The sequence below is a fragment of the Budorcas taxicolor genome, chromosome 4 (genome assembly GCF_023091745.1).
Source record: "Budorcas taxicolor isolate Tak-1 chromosome 4, Takin1.1, whole genome shotgun sequence".
In the NCBI taxonomy this organism is placed as follows: Eukaryota; Metazoa; Chordata; class Mammalia; order Artiodactyla; family Bovidae; genus Budorcas; species Budorcas taxicolor.
In genome coordinates this window covers 112,916,809-112,944,434 of record NC_068913.1, presented here as the reverse complement: position 1 = coordinate 112,944,434, position 27,626 = coordinate 112,916,809, and the positions used below count along the sequence as shown (strand labels likewise).

Below are 27,626 nucleotides of genomic sequence, written 5' to 3'. Positions count from 1 at the left end.
GTCAATTCCGTCATTATTCTATTCATGATACTACAAGACCGTTTGCTCTTCCGCTTCAGGTAACACGGATGGTGGAACACAGCACAGTTCCTGCCCAAAAGAGAGCTTTGCACCCTTGGCCACAGAACTGCAGAAAAACACAGATGCTTAGACACCCTGACAACCTCTCTCTGGTTCTCCTGTGCTCTTGTCACTCAGTGGTGTCCGACTCCTTCCGACCCCAGGGACTGTAGCCCACCAGGCTCCTCTGTCCATGGGATTCTCCAGGCAAGAACACTGGAGTGGGAGGCCATTTCCCTCTCCACTGGTTCTCTTAAAGTTACTGACATAAACAGTAGGGAAAGGTACGGATACGACTTGAACTCCTTGACATCGGGCGGAAGGTTTCCCTTGAGCTTCTTCTGCTTCTTCCCTCATTGAATCACTTTCCCCACTCACCCTTCCAGGCACATGGATGTCTGGTGCTTCAGGGGGATGTGTCTTTGCTCCTCCATGTGACACGCTCTGTCAGGACACCTGGTTGTCTTTTTCTCTTTGTCCCTTAAATCTTACCACTTTCCTGAAACTATTCTGAGCCACTCCAGATGAATCATCTGCCCTCTTTTCAATGGCTGTCATCTTAATTCTTGTCACTCCATACATGGCATTCATCTTCTTAATGGCAGGGGCCAATCTTAGTTATATTTGCAGTCCCAATGACAAGTAGCAGAGCTAATTAGATCAAACTGCCAACATCCATGGGATCATCGAAAAAGCAAGAGAATACCAGAAAAACAACTACTTTTGCCTTATTGATTATACCAAAGTCTTTGACTGTGTAGATCACAACAAACTGTGGAAAATTCTGAAAGAGATGGGAATACCAGACCACATTTCCTCCCTCCTGAGGAATCTGTATGCAGGTCAAAAAGCAACAGTTAAAACTGGACATGGAACAAGAAGACTGGTTCCAAATTGGGAAAGGAGTACGTCAAGGCTGTATATTGTCACCCTGCTTATTTAACTTCTATGCAGATTACATCATGAGAAATGCTGGACTAGATGAAGCACAAGCTGGAATCAAGATTTCTGGGAGAAATATCAATAACCTCAGATATGCAGATGACACCACCCTTATGGCAGAAAGTGAAGAGGAGCTAAAAAGCCTCTTGATGAAAGTGAAAAAGGAGAGTGAATGAGCTGGCTTAAAATTCAACATTTAAAAAATGAAGATCATGGTATCTGGTCCCATCACTTCATGGCAAATAGATGGGGAAACAATGGAAACAGTGAGAAACTTTATTTTCTTGGGCTCCAAAATCACTGCAGATGGTGATTGCAGCCGTCAAATTAAAAGATGCTTGCCCCTTGGAAGAAAAGCTATGACCAACCTAGACAGCATATTAAAAACCAGAGACATTACTTTGCCAACAAAGGTTCATTTAGTCAGAGCTATGGTTTTTCCAGTGGTCATGTATGGATATGAGAGTTGGACTATAAAGAAAGCTGAGCGCCGAAGAATTGATGCTTTTGAACCTGGTGTTGGAGAATACTCTTGAGAGTCCCTTGAACTGCAAGGAGATCCAACCAGTCCATCCTAAAGGAAATCAGTCCTGAATATTCATTGGAAGTACTGATGCTGAAGCTGAAACTCCAATACTTTGGCCACCTGATCCGAAGAACTGGCATCATGGACATGAGTTTGAGCAGCTCTGGGAGTTGGTGATATACAGGGAAGTCTGGATTGCTGTAGTCCATGGGGTCACAAAGAGCTGGACACAACTGAGCACCTGAACTGAACTGACTGGTATAATTAAAATCAGTCCATTAAGAGGTATGCAAACATTTGTGTGAAAAAAGACTATAGCCCTCCAGGCTCCTCTGTCTATGGAATTCCCCAGGCAAGAATACTGGAGTGGGTTGCTATTTCCTTCTCCAGGGGATCTTCTAAACCTAGGGATTGCACCTGGGTCTCCCATATTGTGGGCAGATTCTTTTACCATCTGAGGCACTTAGGGGAGCCAATAAAATCTCCTATGCAGGTACAGTTTTGGAAGTCAGCTGCCTAGACTCAATTCCACCCTTAAAGCAAAGCACCATCCTTACTCTTCCCAACAGAGGAAAGGAACATATTGAATACAGAAAAGCTGTATAATAATAATTTCTGTGTCTGCTAGTCTGGTTATTATCAGAAAAAAATCAGTGGAAACCCCCCAGGTCCCAGAGAAGTCCTCATGAAATTCCAGGGCAGGCTCCTGTGTCCACATGAGCATGCCTGTTTTCATGGCTTTGTTTATAACTTGAGCTTGCTTCTCCGAATGCATGTAAGCGCTTATTCCCTGGAGGCAAATCCATTTCATCCTGGCATGCACACTGATATGCTACTTTGATAGATATATTTCAGATGATTTCATTGTAACCGTTCTTTCCCCTGGGTACTAACATCCTCTTAGAAATGCACATAGAGGAACACAGAAGCCAAGAGACACCGATGAGGCCAAACCACAAACCTCATTCTGCTACTGATTTTTATGCCCTCCCACCCCCATCCAAGTTTGCTGCGAGAGCCATTTGCGTGGTGCTAGAGTATCAAGGAACCTATCCATATTTTGGGAAACACCATGACTTCACTTTCACTTTTCACTTTCATGCACTGGAGAAGGAAATGGCAACCCACTCGAGTGTTCTTGCCTGGAGAATCCCAGGGACAGGGAAGCCTGGTGGGCTGCCGTCTATGGGGTCGCACAGAGTCGGACATGACTGAAGCGACTTAGCAGCAGTAGCAGCAGCAGGTTCAAAATAGACTTTAGGTATTTAGTCTCAGGCCCAGACTTGTGTCAAACAGGCAAACACTACATTCAATATACTTTTCTCCTGGATCCCCAAATGACACTTGTGGACAAAGAATGTCACCTGCCAAAGGATGCTGTGGCCTTCAAGCCATCAGCGGCCCCCACGCCCACCCCCACAGCGCACCCTGAGGGGATTGAGGCTGGAGAAAACAGGATACTGGCCCTAGAGAGTGAAGACGTAGATCAAAGGAGTGATTTCCATCAACCCAGACTCTTGCATCTTCTCATACATAAAAAATGGCTCAAGTCATTAACTTGAGATGTCTGGTTTTTCTTTAATGAATAGTAATCTTTTGATGTTCCAACTGCTTGTTTTGGTTGCAAAAAACTCCCATATATCCTGGCTCCTCCTTTACCTTTTCGGAGCAGTCCCTCAGAGCTACCTGAGAGTCTGTCTCCCTGACTTAAGTCCTCAGCATGTCTACCACATAAAACATGGTTGTGTGTGGTTTTTTCAGTTGACACGCTACACAATAACACCAAAGTGTGGCGCTGTTCCACTCCAGTTTAGTGTCTCATGGAAGCGTGTTTCTGCTCATTTCTGGCTCACACATCCTGTTTGTCTGGTCATCCCCATTATGTTGACAGACCACGTTTCCCTTGACCCACCCTGCGACCTGTTCTCCTCGCCTCCCTCAGCAGAGGACAGGCAGACATGTCACTGCAGGGACTGCTGACAGGGGATCCTTCTCCATGGGCGAGGTTGTGAACCAGCCTGGCTGTGACTGCAGAGCCCACCAAGATGGCTCACACCCTGAAACACACTCGGACACGGCCACACGGACGCTTCCACACACAGACAGCCTTCCTTCCTGTCGCTGTTGTCTCTGTCTTCTGTGTGGGAAGGGAAACCAGCTCACAGTTCAGCACTTTCCCTGCCCCCCAACTTCAAGTGGGGGCAGGGAGGGAAAAACACACACTTTGTAGGAGGCGGCCCAGTGGGAGCTGTTCCTTGTAATATGTAAAATGGTCAGAAATTAGGACCGGGTGAGTGAAAACACAGCTTCTTGCACGGAAAGAACAGAAACCAGGAATGTTTGATTCCATTTCTAAAGGCCCCTGCCTGCCCTTTGCTACTTTCCAGGAAGTCTTCATCAGGAAAGTGAAAGTCTATGCCCCACCCCCTCTATCCACGTGCGAGGGTGCTGGTTCTGAGCCCATCTTGTGCCTGTACCAGGTGAGGGGCGTGGCCCCACAAAGCCCCGCCCCCCAACTATCACTCTGGTGGTTTACAGGTGACGGCCGTGTCGTGAAGCTCTGAGTTTTAGGACTGTGTGAGATCACTCATCTTTTAGATCCACTCTCCTCAAACATAAAACTCTCTGGGGCCCAAAAGAGCAAGCGGTTGGTTGGCTGGCTGTGGTAGAGTCAGCCTAGGACTGCCTTTCACTGTGGGGCACAAGAAGTAAATTGACGTGAAATTCAGATTTGGAGAGCCTGCTGTTCAGGAAACAATAGCATTTCCTACACGTCAGGCCCTGTTTTAAGTCCTTTTTATGGATTAGCTCATTTCATTCTCCTGTGAACCTTGTGAGGCTGGGGTTGCATCCCATTTTGGAGGCTAAAAACTTGGCTGGGGTCCCACAAACAAGAAGTGGTGGAACCAAGGTCTGAACCCAGGAAACTGGCTCCAGAAGCCACTTGCAAGGAAATAAGCTGAATTGTCTGTGATGAGAAGCAGGGGGCTGGCCTGGCTCTATCAACTCATCAGCGTCATCAAGGTGGCCAACTAACTCAGCCCAGTGGTTTCTCTGTGGTTGGTGGGCTGTCTGGTGAGGCCAAAGATGTCAAAAAGCTTCTGATTGCACTTGTCTGGCTGCGAAAGTGAGTGTGCGAGGCCTTTTATCTGACAAAGATAATTCCATGTAATGACAGCATCAGCTGAGCAGTGTGATAAACTAAGAGCTCTGAACCAACATCGTAAGCGGAACAGAGAGCCAGTACCCCAGATACAATTCCATCATGGACCTAAACGGCACAGTGAGTATGGTTAGCACCCTTATAGCGACACTTGGGAAATCATGAATAGCACTAATTGTGCTTTAAAACATTACTGTCCGAATATAATTTTGATTGCTTTTATAGAATGTGAAAAATTAAGAGAGGATGTTTCAAGCCAGGTACTTAAGCACAATAAGCTGTTTTAAAAGACAGTTGTAAGAACAGAATATTGAAAAGAGATTTGAATTCTTTAGCCTCTAATTTCTCGCTTGTCTCATTTGAGTAGGTAGGGAGAAAAAGGGCCAGTGAAGCTTCCCCAAAAATACAGAATATAAACGAGGTAGCTGTGATTCTTATTTACTAAATTTCAAAATATGTAAAACTGTAGACTTTAGGCTCAGAAGCCAACTGCAAATAAAACACATATTTAAATGCATACAAAAATAAATTGAGATTATCAAACAGAAAACTCCCCCAAATGAAAGGTACTAAAAGCTTCAGGTTGTCACATACCAGGGACAAAAAAATTAGATAGTAGCTGACATCTAGAGAAAATATTGCCATGGAAACCACTTGGGCTTCAGCCTCTAATGGGGCAATTTGAGATACTTTAACAAAACTGCTGCTATTAATTATAATTTAATTTAAATTGCAACATTCTTCTTGTAGTGGAGTCTGGGCTCAATGATGCAAATATGTCTTTGTTCTTCCAGTGTCTTTGTTTCCTTTCACTTAACGCACTCTCTTCAAATCTGAGCTCTATGGCAGAAAATTATTCTTTTTCAAACTATTTGTTTTAGCCATTCACTGTTGACTGATATTTTAGAAACTGATATGAAAATCAACTGTTCTTAGCTAGGATGCTGAAGAGCTCAGGGGACAGGTTTTGTTTTAAGAGAGGCAATTTGTTGATACCATTTTTCAGGAGGGAGAGATTTCTCAAGGTCAGCAGGCTTTTACTCAGGCAAACACTGTGGCAGGACCTGGGCGAGCCTCAGTTTTGTGTTTCTACTATATCTTTCCCCTCAATGTCTCCAGAAGGACAACCAGACAGAGTTTTAGAGCCCATGTGGGGAAGAGATTATGAATTTGGGGGTTCGACTTGGGAAGGTAAACAAACCTTACATTTCTAGCTTCTTAAAAGAGCAGCTAAGGACTTTCTTGGTGGTCCTGTGGTTAAGAACCTGACTGCCAATGCAGGAGGCAACAAGGGTTCAATCCCTGGTCCAGGAAGATCCCTCGGGACAACTAAGCCCATGCACCCCAACTACTGAAGTCCACCTGCCCTCGAGAAGCCACTGCAATGAGAAGCCCGTGGGCCGCATCTAGAAAGTAGCCCTCACCACAGCAACTAGAGGAAACCCAAGCACGGCAGCAAGACACAGTGCAACCGGAAACAAAAAAAAGAGTGGCCAAGTGGCAGCTGCTCGCATGAGTGTTTCAGATCCAGTGACCGAGAGTTTAATTAGGTGAAGGGAAATAGAATAAAGGAATTTGTCATCCTCTGCTATAGGTCTTGACTATTTAAATAATGCCAACTTTAAAGTGCTACAAGAACAATCCAGTTTTACCAAATTCCCTCCTACCATCTGTTTTTAAGCTGTCTCAATTGCCTTTCGGGAAAGTGAGCCACTGATACTCCCAAGGGAGGGTTCTTCTGTCTGCTTAGCTATAAGGAGGCATCTGGGTTAGAAGCAGCTCATTACTGACTCAGACTCCGTGTAAACACAAGACAAGACATCAGTTCAGTTCAGTTCAGTTCAGTCGCTCAGTCGTGTCCGACTCTTTGTGACCCCAGGAATTGCAGCACGCCAGGCCTCCCTGTCCATCACCAACTCCCGGAGTTCACTCAGACTCGCGTCCATCAAGTCAGTGCTGCCATCCAGCCATATGATGTCCTTTTCACGCCAAAGAAGTCTGGTTGTTTTCCATGTGGGCAAAGTGTCCCCTCTTTCGCATTTAATTCTAGTTGTTTCTAAGTCAGTTGTTGAAGCTCTGGCTGACTAATGGGGCAGGCACTGTGGATCATGGATCCTTATGACCCATAGTGCCTGCCACAGGGGCTGGTCTAAAACATGACCTCGGCTAAAACATGGGATGGCACTTGGGTCAGAGCCGTGTGGTTGGCTGGTACAAGGGTTGCCAGAACCAGCTTTCTGGGCTCACTTAGGATGTTGTGTGCATCCTAGTGAAAGTCGCTCAGTCATGTCCGACTTTTTGTGACCCCATGGACTATACAGTCCATGGAATTCTCTAGGCCAGAGTACTGGAGTGGGTAGCTGTTCCCTTCTCCAGGGGATCTTTCCAACCCAGGGATTGAACCCAGGTCTCCTGCATTGTAGGCAGATTCTTTACCACTGAGCCACCAGGGAAGCCCCCAGTGTATCCTGCTGTAGGGCTAAGCCGAGCCTGGAAAACCCAGCTCTGAGGCATATGCAGCCTCTTCCTCCATGAGGATGACCGCTCCATCGTGTGCGGGCCACCACCACTTTCCCTCTGCCACCGGCTTTATAAATCCACGTTGACATTAACAGGAAAGCAAGAAGGAGGAAGCCCAAATGTGGGGCATGCGACAGATCTGGGGAGTACCCTTTAAACCCCTTTCTGAGGGAAAAATCGAGTAGGGAAACGGCAACCCACTCCGCTATCCTTGACAGAAGAATCCCATGGATAGAGGAGCCTGGCAGACTCCAGTCCGTGTTCTCGCAGAGTCGGACATGACTGTGTGTATATACATCATCTGAGGGAAAACACGCTTCCAGACTGCAGGCAGCCCGCTGCCCCCCACCTCCAGGTGCCGGCACTCACACAGGACCCCCAAGGCCAGGGAGGCAGTGCCTCGGCCTTGAGTAAGCCGGAGGAGGGGGTTCATTGGCCTTGAGTGGATTGCGCAGGCTTTGTCTTCCCTTGCATGCCTCATTCCAATGTGCCTTTAGGAGAAAACAAATGAACTGACTCCTAAGTGCTTTGGTTCAGAGCTTTCCAACTTGAAGGCTCAGACAAACCACCTGGGATCTGGTTAAGACGCATGTTCTGACGGCCTTGGGCTGGGAGCCTGTGTTGCGGGCTGCAGGGAAGCTTGCGTGTACATACGGCTCTCTGAGCAGCAGAGCTTTAATTGAGGCTCACGGTGGTTCACATCTCCTGCTGTTCCCGTGCGTGTGTGTTTTAATTTAACATGATACCTGAGAAGGAGCTGAAATGATTGCTTCTGAGACTGTCTTTTTTTTTTTTTTTTGGAGGGACTGACTCCTTGTGTGCTTTTGAAATGAGAGGTATGATAGCACACCCCACAGTGCTGCTTTCTTTAATCCTATTTCTTTTGAGTCTTGTGATAGCTACTACTAGGAACCCTGCTTTCGTTTAGGAGGACAATTCTTTAGTATTAAATATTTTGAACGTAGAGTGGGAGAATCTATTACTGATCAATATTCAGAGCTGTCTAAGAAAAAACCTCTTTGGGCATGCGTGCTCAGTCACTTCTGACTCTGTGACCCCATGGACTACAGCCCACCAGGACCCTCTGTCCATGAGAGTCTCCAGGCAAGAATACTGGATTGGGCTGCCATGCCCTCCTGCAGGGCATGGTCTACAAATCCCTGTCTACTGAGTCTCGTGCATTGGCAGGTGGGTTCTTTACCGCTGAGCCACCTGGGAAGCCCTATCGCCAAGGAGTTTAATAAATGATTGTCTTAGACAAGTCCTTGGAGACCTTTGCTGGTTTAAAACACCTGATTCTCTAAAGCAGGTGTATCAGGGAGGAAAAATATTTCTGTAAGCAGCTTTTGGCAGGAAAAGCTCTTTGCTGGAGGCCCCTTTTGTCTTGTCACTAACTTCTAAACCAGGCTCCCCCGTGGTCTACTCATTTTCTGCCCAACACACCTTTCAGATCTTGTGATCACACAATTCCTTGTCTAGCCTGTTGGTTCTTTCCATAGATCACAGAAGCAGAACTGAAGAATAAGGGATTAACAGGTGACCAGATGTCTTCAGGGAGCTCACGGACAAACTGTGAGAACAAGATGGCATCTAAGGAAAGACCAGGAGGAGTCAGCCAGCCTGCACACAAGCCTGCACACAGTGGGGGTGCCAAGAACCCTGACCCCCATATCTCCGCAATCAACTGAGATCACTTCTCTTTCTCCCTTAAACAACACTCATGGCCCAGCAGAACCTTTGGAGAAGATTTCTGGGGATGCTGAATCTCCCCAGATTGTGGTGTTCTGATTAAAAGCAAGTTTCCTTTCTACTAACATTCACCTCTCTCTTGAGTATTGATTTTTCAAGTGGGGAGCAGCCAGATCTGATTTGGTAACATTGTGATGTTGGCATATAGCTTTCTGATAGTACAGATGCATCCACAGGCATATCTGAGAGAAAACTGATGTAGATTTAAACACACTGGGCTATCGGTTTCTCTGGAGTTTATTGGTTTTGTTTGAAGGAATTGTCTTGTTGCTGCTGGTTCTTGCACGAATGGGTTGTGCAGTGGCAGAATGCAGTCAGCTAGGGGGAAAGCCTGAGGTCACACAGGACCATAGTGTGTCCAGGGTCCCACAGCATCAGAGCGACTGACTCCCACTTGGTGGAATGCTGCAACGTGGTCATGCTGGCTGCCTAGTCCAGTGGACACCCCGGCTATGCAGCAGTCTCAGCTAATACAATCTGTGGGCTCCTGATCAGCAGGGCAGTCGTAGCCAGAAGTGTCTGCTGAATCATGGAAATGGCTTCAGTTTCTTAGGAGGGAGTAGTTGAGAAATTAACAATAGTAAGGAAGAAAAACTGAAGCGGAACTAAAGAGCCTCATGATGAGGGTGAAAGAGGAAAATGAAAAAGCTGGCTTAAAACTCAACATTCAAAAAAATAAGATCATGGCATCCAGTCCCATCACTTCATGGCAAATAGAGGGGAAAAAGTGGAAGCAGTGATATGTTTTATCTCCTTGGGCTCCAAAATCACTGTGGACAGTGACTGCAGCCATAAAATTAAAAGACTCCTTGGAAGATCAAACCAGTCAATCTTACAGGAAATCAACCCTGAATACTCTTTGGAAGAGCTGAGGCTGAAGCTGAAGCTCTAGTACTTTGGTCACCTGATGGGAAGAGCTGACTCATTGGAAAAGACTCTGATGCTGGGAAAGATTGAAGGCAATAGGAGAAGAGGGCAACAGAGGATGAGATGGTTAGATGGTATCACTGATTCGATGGACATGAACTAGGGCAAACTCTGGGAGATGGGGAGGGACAGGGAAGCCTGGCGTGCTACAGTCCATAGGATCACAGAAGAGTCAGATGTGACTTGGCAACTGAACAACAACTCCTTGGAGGGAAAGCTATGACAAACCTAGACAGTGTATTAAAAAGCAAAGACATCGCTTTGCTGACAAAGGTCTGTCGAGTCAACGCTATGGATTTTCTAGTAGTCATGCATGAGTTTGAGAGTTGGACCACAAAGGCGGCTGAACACAGAAGAACTGATGCTTTCAAACTGTGGTGCTGTAGAAGACTCTTGAGAGTCCCTTGGGCAGCAAGATCAAACTAGCCAATCCCAAAGGAAATCAACCCTGGATACTCATTGGAAGAACTGATGCTGAAGCTCCAATACTTTGGCCACCTGATGCCAAGAGCCAACTCACAGGAAAAGACCCTGATGCTGGGAAAGATTGAAGGAAAAAGAAGGGGGCGGCAGAGGATGAATGGCTGGATGGCATCACTGACTCAATGGACATGACTTTGAGCAAACTCTGGGAGATAGTGAAGGACAGAGAGGCCTGGCGTGCTGCAATCCATGGGGTTGCAGAGAGTTGGACATGACTTAGAGACTAACAATAGTGACAAAGAAGAAGAAAGTAACCCATCACAGTGAATAAGCCAAAATATGTTTTTTTAAAGACATTCCCTGATATATTTTACCTTTTCTTCTAGACAGTGGTTAACAGTTGGCACTGTTCAGAAGACCCACATTTTCAGGAAACACTGGAGAGACTACCTTCAGAGTTCTGCAGAGAAAAGCACCCACCAGGCACCAAGCAAGTCCCAGCTAAGGCTCTGGACTTGGAGAATCTGTGGCTGGGAGTTCAGTGAAAATAACATTTTTTTAAAAAATCACCTAAATCTAGTCAGGGCTTCCAGCTGGCTCTGCCCGCCAATGCAGGAGACCTGGGTTCAATCCCTGGGTTGGGAAAATCCTCTGGAGGAGAGCATGGCAACCCACTCCAGTATTCTTGCCTGGAGAATCCCATGGCCAGAGGAGCCTGGTGGGCTACAGTCCATGGTGTGGCAGAGAGTCGGACATGATTTAGCAGCAAACAGCAAATCTAGTCAAAAGATGAGTCTCCTCATTTGGAAGAATATTTAGGCACAGTTAATCATTGGAGGAACCAGGCAAAGATGAAGGGTCTTCTTTGACTCTTGTTTGGTGGAAATTTCTAGCAAATTCAAAGGCCATAGTTTGACTGAGGGTGTCTCTTTTGGAAACACCTAGATATTACTGATTTTGTTACCATCATATGTCTTTCAAGGGAGTAGAATGAATAATAAAATGCATTTTAAAAACATCTAATCTTCTGCTACAACTCCATATCTCAACTTGCAGATAAAGTTGTCTTCAGTAGAAGATGTTTATACTCCAGCTCTTTGTGGACCAGCTCTGTCAACATCCCTGGGGCTTTGGCTATGCAGCATTTTCTGTGTTGTAACTGCTATTTCATCTAAACCAAAAATTGCCCCTTTCTAAGCATCTTGTCCTATCACTTCATGGGAAATAGATGGGGGAACAGTGGAAACAGTGTCAGACTTTATTTTTTGGGGCTCCAAAATCACTGCAGATGGTGATTGCAGCCATGAAATTAAAAGATGCTTACTCCTTGGAAGAAAAGTTACGACCAACCTAGACAGCATGTTGAAAAACAGAGACATTATTTTGCCAACAAAGGTCCATCTAGTCAAGGCTCTGGTTTTTCCAGTGGTCATGTATGGATGTGAGACTTGGACTGTGAAGAAAGCTGAGCGCCGAAGAATTGATGCTTTTGAACTGTGGTGTTGGAGAAGACTCCTGAGAGTCCCTTGCACTGCAAGCAGATCCATTCTAAAGGAGATCAGTCCTAGATGTTCGTTGGAAGGACTGATGCTAAAGCTGAGACTCCAATACTTTGGCCACCTGATGAGAAAAGCTGACTCATTGGAAAAGACTCTGATGGTGGGAGGGATTGGGGGCAGGAGGAGAAGGGGACGACAGAGGATGAGATGGCTGGATGGCATCATCGACTCGATGGACATGAGTCTGAGTGAACTCTGGGAGTGGGTGATGGACAGGGAGGCCTGGTGTGCTGCGATTCATGGGGTCGCAGAGTCGGACACGACTGAGCGACTGACCTGAACTGAACTGAAGTGTTCAGAAACCAGTATAGAGACGAGAGTGGTTTCTGAGAACACAGAGGTGTCTAACCCAGATCACAGCTAGCCGTCAGGACTCTGCCTTCACTGGGGTCTACTAGAGGGGACCCCTAGTAGACCCAAACTAAAGGGCTTTAGACAGTAAGTCTATACACATTTAAAGTCTTTTATCAATGCCTGGTGGACGCTTGCTTTTGAAATACTTTTTCCAGCTGTATTAGCACAAGTCAAAGTTTTAAACTTCAGTCTCAAGATAGTGTCTTCTCTTCTGAGGCTGACCTCAGAAAGCAGGATATATAATAACCCCATGCTTGATATTTTCATTGTGTTTCGAACGATTCTGTCCTTGAATTAACCTCAGATCTCAAAATGCAACTGTCTCTGCTGGGTGGCAGGTGGAACGGTCATCAAAGAGAACCCTGGGAAACGAATGACCTTTGTTCATGAGAGCTTCCCGATGTTCCCCACAAAGAGGCTCCTCCTTGGTGCTGGCTCACATGTTATCCAGATAACCTGAGAAACTTGTGCACAAGCCACGTGTACTGTCAGAGCCTTCTTCTCATTCATGGCCACAAAGTATGAAATGATACTTAACTGGCTCCAGGAGTCTGGGGGGCGATTTGTTGCGTATCAAAAATGAGAGCGTGGAAAGGAAAAGGAAGGTGTGTCCAGTCGCAGGGCCTCCACCTACAGGTGGGGCAAGCTGCTGGTTACTGGAGACTTCTGCATTATACAGAACGGACGACAGAAGATCGGGAAGCAGTTCAGAGAAAAGAACTGGAATTCTTTTACAGTTAACTCAGGTGTTTCGTTGAGAGAAAGGAAGAGTGAAAAAAGCACTGAATCGGAGGTAAACACGCCTGAATTTCAGACCTGATGATGCTGTTCTCTGTATGGAAGTGAAAGTATTAGTCTCTCAGTCATGTCCAACTCTTTGCGACCCCATGGACTGTAGCCCACGAGGCTCCCCTTTCCATGGAATTCTCCAGGCAAGAATACTGGAGTGGGGTGCCGTTCCCTTCTTCGGGGGATCTTCCTGACCCAGGGATCGAACCAGAGGCTCCCACACTGTGGGCAGATTCTTTACCATCTGAGCCACCAACTTCTCTGTATACTTTTGAGCAAAGTGCTGTAAACACTGGGACCTGGGGTTCATGGTCCTGACAGCATATTCAGACTCTTTGGGGATGGGAGGCAGGCGTCGGGGGTCCAAAAAGCTCCCCAGAGGACGCTAACATGCAGCCACTGCTGCAGTCACTCATTAGGTGTTTACCGAGGGATGAACGTACTTTCTGAGTCACACTTTTTTTTAATCTTTAAAATGTGGTCAGTAATGTCCACTCAGACCACACAGATCTACTATCAGGATGAAACAAAATCATGAACTGAAAGCATTTCAGCCAAGTTATTTACAAACGAATCATTTCTGGCTTTATCCTTTCCTTTTCCCCAAAAGTTAAAATTCTCAACTAAACTTTAGAAAACAACTTTTAGCCATTTCTAACAGGGAAATTTCACAATTAATCTCATTCTCTATGTTTAAAATAATTGAACCCCACGATCATATGAATTTTTATGTACATTTATGTTTTAGCATAGAATTAACCTTTTTAAACAAAAGCCTTTTGGGACTGTTCCCAGGCAGAAAGAAACTCAAAAGCACAGTCAAGGATCTGCCTGGATTTTAGACACTTCTGAATACAGACTTGTACAGAGCATGGGGAATCAACTGAAGATCTCCAGTGGTGAAACAACTGACACTGGGTCAAAAACCTCATCTGGCACAATGTTTCTGCAACTTCAGAAACCAGAGGCAGGACACAGGCCCTGAACTGCCAGCAAAGGTGGAATCAGCACTTCTCCTAATAGGTGGGGCCTGGCAGGGAGTCTCTCAGGGGAGGAGTCACACCCAGGCATCCTGATGGAAGTCTTTCTGGATGACAAGTCAGAAAAGGAAGTGCTACCGGATTAATCTGGAAGGCTGAGCTCCCTCGAATGGCCCCAAGGGATATACAAGGATGTTCAGCAATGTGGTGTAGTAGGAAGAGTTCACACCGGGGCCTTGAGAGAGGCAACGGCAGAAACAGATATCAGGGGATAACCCTGGGCTCAGACAGACTTCCCTTTCACGGGCTTCTCGCAACACTACAGCGGCATAAGAGCAAGACAGAAGCGAACCCTGTGACTTGCTGGAGGGGTTCTGCTATCCACAGAGGAGTTGCTATAGCAACATGCATCACCTGTGACCCCAGCCCTCCCTAGTCCCATGTGACGGAGGTGAAAGCGGAGAGTCCTGGAAGGCAGGGAACAGGGATGCGCCTCTAAGGACGGTGCCAGGTGGGGTGGGGGTGACAGCTTGGACAGAGTACTGGACAGAACCCCAACCTCCTTGGGCTTCAAAATCTATTGTCGGGGAAGATGGGAAAGAGGACAACACTGGGATTAAAGAGAAGCCCACAGGAAGGAGGAATCAAGGAGCTGGGAAGTTGCCCCAGAGGTGGGGGTTGGCGCCCCTCTGGATTTTTCCATGGTGGTGTTGGACAGTCCTAGTTAGAAGTGAGGAGAAGCCTCAGTGAAGGCAGCCCCTGACACGGTTGGGCATGAGGGACAGCGAGCAGAGGGTGTCGGGGGCTGAAAGGGGATCAACCCGCCGCCCTTCACTTCGGCCACTCAGGTGACCTTTCCCTACATCAGCTCCTCACCTGCCCCATTGCAATAGGAACACACACCCGCCGACCTGCTCTTGCAGTGATGTCTGAAGGCTTTGCACTTAAGCAGACCTCTAAAGGCTGCCCAGGTCCCTTAGACGAGAGTCTAGTCAACAATATTCATGCCAAGACACTGCATCTGGCATGTGCGGTGTGGGAGGCCAGAGTCGCAGAGCTTAGATTTGCTAACTTTGGTTCATGTTCCTCTGAAGGAGGATGTTACACACAAGCCAAAAAGGACAATAAAGAAATATCCAAATGACATCAAGAGCAGCAAATACAAATGTAAAGAAGTCAGGATAAAAGCAAGTGGCAAAAGAAAACAGAAAAAGGATCGAACTAACAAATCCAGAGTTGGTCGTTTGGGAAAAAAAGAATCTGTCAGATAATCTGAGAAAAAAGGGAAAAATCTAAACTTACAATATAAAAATACATGTATAGAAATTTTCTAAGGAGAGAATGGAAATTACTATGAAAATGTATTCTGTTCAACTCTGAGGAAGTGAATAGGAAAACTTGGATTATGTGCATGAATTTCTAGAAAAATGTAAAGAACAGAAATTATAGTAGATGAGAAAGAGGCTCTAATTAGACCAATGATCATAAAAGAAGGTGAGAGAGTTGCTAAGGAGCTCCGCTCACACACACACACACGAGAAACCAGTCAGCTCCAGTGGTTTTACAGCTGAAGCTCACTCAACTTACAAAGTACAGGTGGGAAGGGCTCCAGGGCTATTTCTATGTTTGCAATACAGAGTGTGGTCCAAGAACCAGCAGCATCAGCATCACCTGGGAGGTTGCGACAGCGGCAGCATCTCAGGTCCCGCCTCTGACCTGCTGAATCTGCATTCGTTCGTCTCCCCAGGTGAGTGTCAGCACGTTCAAGTGTGGAGGGGGGCTTCTTGAAGCTACTCCACTGGTTTGAGAGTGGTGGAGAAAGCCCCTCCATGGCCAGGACTGAGTATCCCAGAGTCTGAAGTCAAGGTGTGGGCAGGCCTGAATTCCTGCCTGGAAGCCCTGGGGGAAAGTGTGCCTCCAAGCTCACTCTTGATGTTGCTAGAATGTGACCTTTGAGGTTGGGGGACTGAGGTCCCAGGCTCCTTCCTGGTCTGACTGGGATTGCTCTCCTCGGGGCCTCCCATATTCCTTGCTGGGTGGCCCCTTCGACTTTCTTTTTATGAAGTTGGCCTAAGTATAAAAACCCAACTTGCACTCCCCCTAAGTAAAAGGATGATACAATCCCATCTGATCCAAGAATTACTTTTGTGAAAAAACAAAGCTAGACTTCCTTGGTGGTCCAGTGGCTAAGACTCCATGTTCCCAATGCAGGGGACATGGGTTCTATCCCCGGTCTGGGAAGATCGCATGTGCTGCAGAGCACTGAGCCCCTGAGCCACAACTACTGCAGCCCTTGTGCTCTAGAGGCCCTTGTGCTCTAGAGGCCCTACAGCCCGTGCTCCATAACTGCATGAGAAGCCACTGTAATGAGAAGCCTGTGCACCGCAATGAAAAGCGGCCCTTGCTTGCCGCAACTAGAGAAAACCTGTGCAAAGCAACAAAGACCCAGAGCATCCAAAAATAATAGCTTAAAAAAAAAAAAAAGAAAAAAACATTTTAGTAAAATGACTTTAGTTATACCTTGAGAGAACGCTTTACCATGACTAAAGGTGGTTAACGCTAGGAATAAAAGCATGGCTCACTGTTTTGAAATCTATCAACAGAAGAAAAAGAGCATGGTTATTCCTAAAAGACATTAACGTAGCATTAGATGCTATTTAACACCTAGCCCCAGTGAGACACTTATCAAAACAGGAATCCTCAAGGTATCATCTACATATAAAAATCCTAAAGGTATGTGCATATAAGATGTGTCTGTACTTGGGCAGAAAACTAAGCCCACTCAGGTTCTTGGTCCTACTGGGCACACACCTTTTCCCAATTGCATTCAATTAAACACTCGTTAGGTTTGCAGTGAAAAGAGTTTGCTGATATAACCAGGTGCTAAATTAGCTGTCTTTTTTTCAAATAACTTTTGGATTTTGCACTTTGCCAAAACAGAGGAACTAGTTAGAAATTAACTTATCAGGAAGTATTTTAAGGCTATCTTCATACGAATTTTGTGTAATGTAAAAGGAAGACACATGTTAAGCAGAAAGACATTCCATTGCTGAACAGGAAACCGTTATTTGTGTAGGTGTCAATTACTGTGCAATTAACTTATACATAAAATTCAACCCCCATAAAATCTCTAGGTAATGCCAATAAAATGATTGGAACACTAAAATTACTTGGGAAAAGCAATGTTCAAGGACAGGAACATTCTGAAAAAAAGAGAGTAAAAGGGAAATTAGCTCTATGAGAAATTAATTGCTATTATAAAAGCTCAATCATGACCACAGCTTGCTACTATCTCAGGAAGAGTCAGATTAGTGCAACAAATCAGAGAGGCCAGAAGCAGACTTAAATATAAAGGGCAATTTTGAATATGATAAAGATCAGGGAAAATTGGTTGATGACGCTCCAACCAATAGTGCTGGAACTACTGACTGGCCAGAGGATGAGCAGAGAAAAATAAAGCTGGGTTCCTACCTTATTCTTACCACCCAAATAAATTTCAAATGCAGTAACTATGTATAGTTTATGGATGAAATATAGAATTATTAGAAAAAAAGGAATAACTTAAAAAATATTTCTAAATGGAGAAGGCATTATATAAAACCCAGGAAACACTTCATCTTTCATCAGATAAAATTTAGAGGTTTTTTTTTTTTTTTTACATGGAGGGAAAAACTCATAAATTAAAAAAGTAGATACCAAACTGGGAAATCATTGAAACATGTAGTAAAATGTCAATTTACCTAATATATAAAAATTCTTATGAGTCAATAAATGACCAACAGACCAAAGGGAAACAATATGAATATACAAATAATCCTTTGGTCAAGGAATATCAACAGGCAGTTCAGGGAAAAATACATACAAATGACTTATGAACAAAGATACTTAATCTCACTCATGATTGATGAAACCGAAATTAAGACAACAAAACCACTTTTTGAACACAGTATAGCAAGATTTAGAAGATTATGACGTACTGTGTTGATGAGGGAGTAGGGAAAAAGACACTCATATCTTCTCGAATTGGAGGTATTATGTCACTGGAGGGTGATTCGTAATACAATCAAAATTAAAAGTACATCCCTTGACTCAACAAAATAATATGTATAAAGCTATTCATATGAAAATAAAAGATGGGAACTTAAATAACCATTAGATCAAAAAAATCCGTAACTAATATTTTATTTGACAAGCTATATAAATGTGCTTGGCGCTTTACAGAAAAGCAGAATTTGGATCATTTGCAGGAAACGCACACATCAGAAGAGATGATAATTGTTTTCTGGACCTGAATAAATGTCTGTGTCAGTCACTGAAGAGAACAAAAGACACAAACGATAATAAGCAATTAGGTATCAGAGATTAAACAAATTAATCATGCAATCTTAGCATCAGGAGGAAAAAAGGGATCTGCTTAGAAATAATTAAGATATAAACATAAGCGCTCGAAAGATTATTTCAAGTGCTTGCAGGTGGTAAAGAAAACCACTACCAGCTTGTAATTATGATGGAAACTGAATAGATACATGCAGTTTTTAAATGTTCATCATAATTCTTTCACATGTGAATACATAAAAATATTTTATCTTCAGATGGCAAAAAATAATCTGGAACATAGGTAAGAAACCACGTCACTAAAAACCATAGCAAGAGAGAAAGGGGTGTCTTTAGAAATCAAACGCTCTATTTTCATTTGTAGAGTGTCTGATGTGGCAAGTGGACACCTTTGTTCTTAGTTCACGGTACCTGGGCAGCCTGTGTATTCCAGATCTATCTGAGGCATGTGGTTGTTCCATTGAATGATGCTAGGTACCATGTTCCAACCAGTTCCCAATTTATCTGGTTGAAGAGCCACACTGCTAAGAGAGCTGGTTTTTCCAACTGCCCTGTGAACCTGTGTGACTCGATGGGACAGGTTTGGGTCTGGATTCCTGAATTCCTGACAGTTCTCAGAGGACTATTTTCTACTCAGTGCTTCTGCCCACTTCTGTCTCAGAGGGGCTGTGAGAATTCCTGGTCCAGAGCAGGAATCAGCATCAGACGCAGGTTAGCTTTAGGCGGGGAGCCAGAAACTCAAGGTTCCAGTAACTCCTTATAATAATCTTTATACTAGACACTTAATGCTGAATGAAGCTCCAATACTTTGGCCACCTGATGCGAACAACTGACTCACTGGAAGACCCTGATGCGGGAAAAGACTGAGGGCAGGAGAAGCGGGCGGCAGAGGATGAAATGGTTGGAGGGCATCACCGACACAATGGACATGAATTTGAGCAAACTCCAGGAGACAGTGGAGGACAGAGGAGCCTGGCACGCTGCAGCCCATGGGGTCGCAGAGTTAGACACGACTTAGCGACTAAACGACAGCAACGTATGGGAAGATTCCTGGGGAAATGAAATGACATCTTAAAGGGCCTTGCCAGGCTTAATACTATTTAAATAAAATCCTATGATGTGGCCTTTGGTCTATGTATTCTGTATTCAATATCATGAATGTGATTTAAAAAAAAAAAAACCCTAAGACTTAATATCAATGCCTCATAAAACAGCTGGTATACAGTTTGGAGTTGTTCCTTAGTGCAGAAATTTGTGGCATCAGACTATTTTTTCTGTTTGTTTGTTTTTATATTTTACAGACGTGCATTGCCATCTGTAGTCATCTTACTGCTGGTAACTTCTTGCCATTCCAAGCAAATAAGCTTTCCTGAATCTGCTGCTGCTGCTGCTGCTAAGTCATTTCAGTCGTGTCCGACTCTGTGTGACCCCATAGACGGGAGCCCACCAGGCTCCTCTGTCCCTGGGATTCTCCAGGCAAGAATCTGACAGAAAAAACAGAGCCCACGGTTCTGAGAGCTGAATCACAGCTACTGTCTGGGGTTCTGCAACCTGTAAGTGAACCAGAACTCAGGGTCAGGGGTTGCGTTTTCTGCCTTGTAACTGAAAGGACCAGAATGCTGTGGTTTAGAAACAGGCCGTACCTATTATCCAAAGGCGGAAAAAATTAGGCAGAAAAAGAACTGACTGGTCATTTCTAATAGAATGGAATTGGTTTAAGAAATCAACATAATTTTACCATTTCCCCCTAAAAAAAAATGCACTCTCACAGCTCCAGACCTTGTGTTTACAATCACCCTGACATTCCACCCAGTGCTTGCCAAACTCCATGCACATGGGAATCATGTTTTTTGTCATATACATGTAAAACCTAATTATTATTTACTTATTCTCATTAAATTGACCTGATTTCTTATTTAAACAAATGCAGTGATAAAACTTTATAACCCTACTGAGTACTTATACAGCCAGTCAAGGCTCTAAACAGAAGCCTGCTCTTTATTAAAGGGTGAATAGCGTGGGTGAGAGAGCTGTTGAAGGCATACCAGAACCAAATAGAGACTCTCTCTTTAACAAAATTAGAAGGACTGAAAAAGAGATGAAAAGGAAATAACTTTATATTATGCCATGTGATGATATACCCACTTTCTTCCCATAATGATCTGGTGAGCGCCTATGAAGGCCAACATGTAGCACTGCTCCAGGAACCACAGGCTACAATACAAACGGCATCCTTTGTAGTTGTGCAGTGCACAGCCTGACCAACCGTGCATGTTCCTCACTTTAAAGGTCAGTGACAGAGCCTACCAGGCGTTAGAGAGGCAATGAGTAGCTCAGTCAGTAGTGTTCCAGAGAAAACAAGAATCTTATTATGTGAAGCCAGCATACCTTGGAATCCATTCTTTGCCTTTATCATTTGATATCATCTAAGATATAAGAAATACAAGGGAGCAGAAAGAACCTAAGACCAAAGGATGGATGTCTGGAATTCTAGTTTCCAGGTCTCTGCAAAGCAAATACTCCTGCGTGACATGAAGTGAAGGGCCCTTAGTTGTTCACTGGGTTGTGTTAGTTGCTCAGTCCTGTCCAGCAATTTGGGGCCTCATGGACTGTCGCCCACCAGGCTTTGTCCATGGAATTCTCCAGGCAAGAATACTGGAGTGGGTTGCCATTCCTTTTTTCCAGGGGATCTTCCTGACCCAGGGATCGAACCCAAGTCTCCTGCATTGCAGGCAGATTCTTTACCATCTGAGCCACCAGGGAAGCCCCAGTTGGTCATGAAGTTCCCTTTAATACTGAAGACACAGACACCCTATCTTCACAGCAAGGGGCATGCTTTATTTTAAAATAAATGCTCATACTTCATTTTAAAGCAGCATTTCTCCCCCTGATATCCTTCCAAAGTAAGCTTGCAACTGATTTAAAAAAACTGAATAATAATTTGGCATCTTCCTCCAATTGAAGCTCCTTCTATAAAGATACATTTTCATGGGAGGCCTTGCGTCTGACCCCACACTATGGGTTTCTTGTTTGTATGTTCCAAGTGTGTTTTTCCAGTTGCCAGTAAGCAGACTAGTTTTCCTCAAGTTTCGGGTAAAAACTCAGTCCCCATGAGCTTTCTTGTGCAATGGTCAGAGGAGCCCAATCTTTGGCAAGCTCACTGCCATAGCCTTTCCGTTTGGGATTTCACCACCGAAGGCTTCATTGTTTTTCATAAACTTGTTTCTGGGTATTCACTGTTCTTTCCTTTTGGTAACCTCACTTTGAAGGGTTTGCCAAGGGGGCCATTACTGAGCCCTCTTATTTAGTGATTGAGTGATTCTCCATCTTGCTACACATTAGAATCACCTGGGGGAGGTTTTACATCTCTGGCCATCTGTATCTTACCCCTAAAGTATCTGATTTAATTGGTCAGGGGTGCAGCCTGGAAATCGGGAGTTTTAAAAGCTCCCCAGGTGATGTGAAAATGCATTTGAGATAGAGGTGAGTGCTTTCGACTTTGTTGTGTACATGAGTCACGGGGAATCCAGCTAAAATGTAGGCGCCAATTCAGTGGGTCTGGGGAAGGGCCTGGGCTCTGCATTTCTAACAGGCTTCCAGGTGATACTCATACCACTGGTCAGGACCACACTTTTCAAGGCACCAGATCACACAGATCTCCTTCCAAATGTCCTCTAGTCAAACCAGGACTAAGGAGCTTGTCCCGTCCGGTACCTGCACAGCGGCAAGTAACACACGATTTACAGCGAGAAACGGCATCTTTGTGTATGCGCTGTTGTTTGTTTCTGAATGTCTGATAGCGAGTCTCCTGAGTCATACAAGAAAGATTATCCAGAAAAGCAAAAGCTCAGAATCAGAATTCAGAGTGATGAACTTAGGCTCACAAGAACTAGGCTGCAATTGCTGATGTGGGGACCTACTAAGAACCCCGGAGTTGGTATGAAGATATTTGGGATTGGACAGATGCAGAAAGAAATCTTTTGGGAACTTCCCATATCTGACTACAAATAGAATGAGACCATAAATCTCCTTTTCTGGGAGCTTAAAGTCCCAGGAAGGAGGCCAAGAGCAAAGCCACCCGAAACCACCCTTTCCAGGGGGCGTTTGATGGCCTTGAAAAGGACAAAGACCATTCACGCCGGCATGAACAAACATTATCACAAACTTTATCTCCTGTTTTTCCTTTAGAAGCCCATTTGCTCTTTCTAGAGGTCTCCCCCACCTTCTGTTTCTCTACGAAGACATGTGTAGAGGAAAAGTTTGTCCTCCTAGACACTAAGCCTCTGGAGTCTGATATTAAATAATCTTCCCTTATATCTATTTCTTTCTCTGCCCCCCGTCCAGCCCCCAACCCCCATTCTCTCTTTTTCCCACTCACCTAAAAGAAAAAAAAAAGTCATCTAAACAAGCCTTCTGTCATATCTCATAAGTGGTTTTCTGTTCTCTTAGTAAAGTTTGTGAGATGGAGACGCACATTTCTTTATAAGCATTTACCCATTATGGAAATTAACCTGGAATTCCAATTATGGAATAAACTGTGATGATGAGACTGATATAGCAACTGGTAAACACCAGGTAAGAACTTTCTGCCCAAGTACAAACAGAAAATTTTTGCAAATGGACCTTATGTTATATAGGTCAGGCCACTGTAATACCTGGGTTATAGACTTCCAATTTGAACACTGAAATGTTCCCTATACACATTACTACATCAATCAGAAGAAGGAAAGTGTCATGTATAAAGCATGATTTTTTAAATAAATGAACTTGGGACTTCCCTGGTGGCCCAGTGGCTAAGACTGCATTCCCAATGCAGGGGGCCCAGGTTCGATCCCTGGTCAGGGAACTAGTTCCCACACGCCACAACTAAAGATCCCGTGTGCCGCCAAGTAAAGAAACATGAAAAAGAAACAGCTCAAACTTTGGCTTTTACGACTGGATCTCACAGACCATCCAGCAAACAGTTTGCTAATTAAGGCAAGAACGAATACGAACTCCCATTGGACCAAAGGAGCGTCTAGAGGCTCATTGGGACTGATTCCTTGGCAGCCGACCGAGACCACACACACGCGCTGATGGTCTCAAGCAGTGAGAAGCTGTAACAGCAATAGGAACCTGCCTATTTCACAGCGCAGGCCTTGTCTCCACCCACCCGGGCGTTTGGAAGAATCTGAGAAGTCTCTGACCCCCGCAGCCCTGAGAAGGCCCTGTCCCACCTCATATCTTCACTGCTTTTCTTCTTTCAGTACCAAGAGCGCTTTCCTTTGTTCAAGCCAGCCCATGAGGAAAAGCCAGCCGCCGTGTCATCCTAGCAATACTCGCAGAAGGAAATTCTTTTTAAGTACTCCTGGCACACAGCACCCTCTCCCTGGTATTGGAACCCACGTGTGAGGAACAAAGAGGACTGTTTAGTCTGTCTATTTTGACAATGGGGCAATTCTGGCTTCTTTTCAAAGCTTCATAGCGCATAGCAGGCAAATCCTGGCAAGAATTCATGATGACAAGAGGTTCCTGGGAGCTGGTAAATAACTGTGTTTGGGGGGTGGAATACGTATAAGCAATCAAACACACGATGTTTCCATGATGCACTGTTGCAAATCAGAAGTTAGGGTCGGGGAAGACTAGAGAGCCTTGACTGGACATTCACACATCATAGCAAGTTGTGTCTAATACAATAATAGCAACCACTCTGTTACTGTTATTGCCGCTAAACTTCTGTCTGGTTTGCTCCATGCCGATGGCTCGCTCGGCCAAGTGTTTTAAATCCATCATCTTGCAAGGAATTCTCTAAGTTAGGTCTTCATTTCAGATGTGGGGAAACTGAGGAATGAGGTTTAGACACCCGCTGGGCAGAGGCAGTGATGGTATCAGACCCCAGGCCTCCCGCCCCTGCCTCGCCCCTTTCTGTCTTGGGCATCAGCAAAGTCAGTCAAAGTGAGTCACTTTGGAGACTCATCAGTAGGTCTGGAGGTGTCTCAGAGATCTTGCCCACTTCATACCTTAGGGCAGAGACTTGCAGCGCTTACTCAAGCAGCCCGACCATCTGGGTAAGGCAAGGAGGGGGACCCACGGGCTCCCCATCACTCAGGGTCATGTGGTCACTGAATTCGCATCCAAGTAATTTTGCAGCTGACCGCTGCATCCCTTCATTTTACTGCTATTCTTTAAAATGACCAGTATTATTACCTGCAGAAGTGGTAAAAATCCACTGAGCTTTCTCAGCCTACGTACACCTCTAAAGCCTGGAAGGCTACAGGGTCGTGTGTATAAATACACGGTTGGGAGAGGAACCTGACAGTTTCAGGTAATCTTTTAATATGTGAATGTGGATGGCGGGGCTGCAAGGCAGCTGAATCACAAAGGCAGAAGCAAGGAAGTGATTCGATCAGATCATCAGACAGTCACATTGAAGACATCCATTTAGGCATCTCATTATTTCACTTAAATGCAGAAGAGTCAACAATACAATATTCCTTCCCCTTCAACTTATTTACTTCTGGCCCGGAGCAAGAATACAGTGGTACGTTTTGAGCCCTGGAAGTGCTAAGCACTATGTTCACACGTTCCTTCACTTCCTTAATCCCCCAACTATGTCACCAGCAATGTTCTGTTATTAATCCCCATTTTACAGATGAGAAAACTGAGGCCTAAGATATAAAGCATTCTACCCAAGACAGGGCTTTGGACTTTACCTGAATCCAGGTGGTCCAAGTGCCAGGGGTCGGTGGCAGACGACATGGGTGACAGGGTGAGCGGGGAGGCCCCGCAGTTGGATTCCACCAGCTCGCCCTGGACGTGCACGTGAGCTGAGGCGTTGGTCTGCCTCAGCGCAGCCTTGAGAGGGGCGATTTGGTTGAACTGGACTCTGGAGAGGCAGCCAGTGAATCCCGGGGTGTTGTACTTGTGGATCTCTTGGTCGATGTTCCCTGTTTCTAAAAGAGAAAGAGAGAGAAAGTAAAGATCATGAACACTCACTAGATCAGAGTTGCAGTATACTCTCGTCTTTGAACATTTGTGTCCAAATTTTACCCTTGGCTTTCAGTTTAAGATACTATGTTCTTTCAGATGAAACATTAATGACTTGATAAGGCTTTAGGGCCAGAGACTTCATGTTAAAAGGACCTTCTCTGTCACTGGAGAACGTGGTAAGAAGGCTAAGACTATACTTGCTAAAATAAAATGCATTCCTAATTACCTTGGAAGGAGCTGGAGCTACTTGAGATGTTGCTGAAACCAACAACACTCACTTGGCTCTGACTGACTTTTCACCTCTTTTCTGATGCTTCAGTGACTCTCATATATCCTTCCCAGACCTCCTGGTAGATTAAGGTTTCCTTTTGTGCCTCTTATTTTCTTCTTTAGAATTCTTTTTAAAAAAAAAAAAGAAAGAAAGAAAGAAAGAAAAAATGATTCCTACAGGCTATAATCCCGGAGAAGGGAATAGTAACCCACTCTAGTGTTCCTGCCTGGAGAATCCCAAGGACAGAGCTTGGTGAGCTACAGTCCCTGGGGTTGCAAAGAGTCGGTCGGACACGACTGAGCGACTAACACGCACGCACAGCCTATAATCAGGATTTTCTCTCTTTAGAATCCAGTCCTCTGGGAATTCTGAGGCGTCCAGAATCCCAGCTAGTGTGGGAAGGGCATTTTGGGAGTCAGGAAAGTTTCCTAATTCAACCACAAACATAGAAACGCATTTAAGAATCATCACCTCCCCTAAACCTGTAAGTTTAGCCTTTTCTCCTACACTAACATTCAAATCAGGGGTGAGTCTGGGTGGGGGCATTTCTAAAGTACTGTTTGAATTAATATAAACACACACTGGGACTTCCCTGGTGGGCCAGTGGCTAAGACTCTGACTCCCAATGCAGGGGGCTTCGGTTCAACCCCTGGTCAGGGAACTAGATCCCACATGCCACAACTAAAACCTGGTGTAGCCAAAGAAAGAAAGAAAGAAAAATAAGTCACATGGGCTTCCCTGGTGGCTCAGATGGTAAAGAATCTGCCTGCAATGCAGGAGACACAGGTTTGATACCTGGGTCAGAGAGATCCCCTGGAGATGGGAACAGCAACCCACTCCAGTATTCTTGCCTGGAGAATTCCACGGACAGAGGAGCCTGGCTGGCTACAGTCCATGGAGGCGCAAAGAGTCGGACACAACTGAGCGACTAAGCACTCACACACACACACATCACACCAGTTAAGCAAAAGCAAGTGTCTTCTTGACCGTGACCCTGGATTCTAGAACCTACCAAGCAGAAGGAGGGTTGAAGGAGTCCTAGACCCTCCTACCCCATGGTTCTTATCAGTGTGGTTCCTGGACCAGCACCATCAGCATCACCTTGGAAGGTGTTAGAGCTGCAGGGGGTGGGGCCCAGCCCTGTGCACGTCAGCACGCCCTCCAGGTGATCCTGATATCGCTAAGGTCTGAGAACCACAGCTAAACTATGGGCAATGATGATAAGTCAAAGTGAAGCCACTCAGTCGTGTCCGACTCTTTGTGACCCGTGGACTCTAGCCCACCAAGCTCCTCCATCCATGGGATTCTCCAGGCAAGAATGCTGGAGTGGGTTGCCATTTCCTTCTCCAGGGGATCTTCCCGACCCAGGGATCGAACCCAGGTCTCCCACATTGCAGGCAGACGCTATAACCTCTGCACCACAAGGGAAGCCCGTAAATACAAGAATCCAAGTACTAACATCAAAGATTTCAAGGGAGGAAAGGAAGCCAGGTTGAAAGAAGAAGGGGGAGGAGGTAGGAGACGGTGGGTGAAAGGGGAGGCCTTACAGACGTCTCCTGCCGCCTACAGATACCTCCCTTCCAGAGAAGGGAGGACTGGAACTCGGCCCTACCAGAAATCAGACCAGACCAGAACCAGAATTCGAGTTCTCTGCCAAGAGGAGGTGATCAGTCTCCAGTCCTCAGCTCAGGCTGAGGGCCCTTTGACCAGATTCCTGCGTCCAGGACTGGGGGTACTAGAAAAACAGGGAAGGATAGGACAGGTTAAGGAGAGGAAAGAGAGAGGAAAGGGGAGAGAGGTCAGTAAAGTCTCTTGTTCCTTACCGGTCGGGGCACTCTGGCCAGTTGTCCACGTCAGGAGGAGACCAGGGACAAAAGGGTCCCAGTTGCGGCTGCTGGGTCTGGTCCATTGGCAGGCAAGCTGGCCCCTGAGTACCCCGAGTGGTCAGGATGTCAGTCTCAGCAAAGAAGAGTCCCCACCAGAGTCGCCATTTGTTGCAGGAAGGCGGACCCCTTCCAGGGCCCGAAACTGGGCTCTTGTCTAACACTCGGAAATGAAT

General features: G+C 45.4%; 1 protein-coding gene across 1 annotated transcript in view; it reads right to left on the bottom strand.

Annotated features, from left to right (window-relative positions):
• Window positions 1-27,626, bottom strand: part of CNTNAP2 (contactin associated protein 2) — a 1,656,810-nt gene that overhangs the window by 7,188 nt on the left and 1,621,996 nt on the right. The window contains exon 22 of the mRNA XM_052638430.1: window positions 25,020-25,259. Coding sequence (XP_052494390.1) covers window positions 25,020-25,259 — 240 coding nt within the window. The remainder of the gene's footprint in view (window positions 1-25,019; window positions 25,260-27,626) is intronic.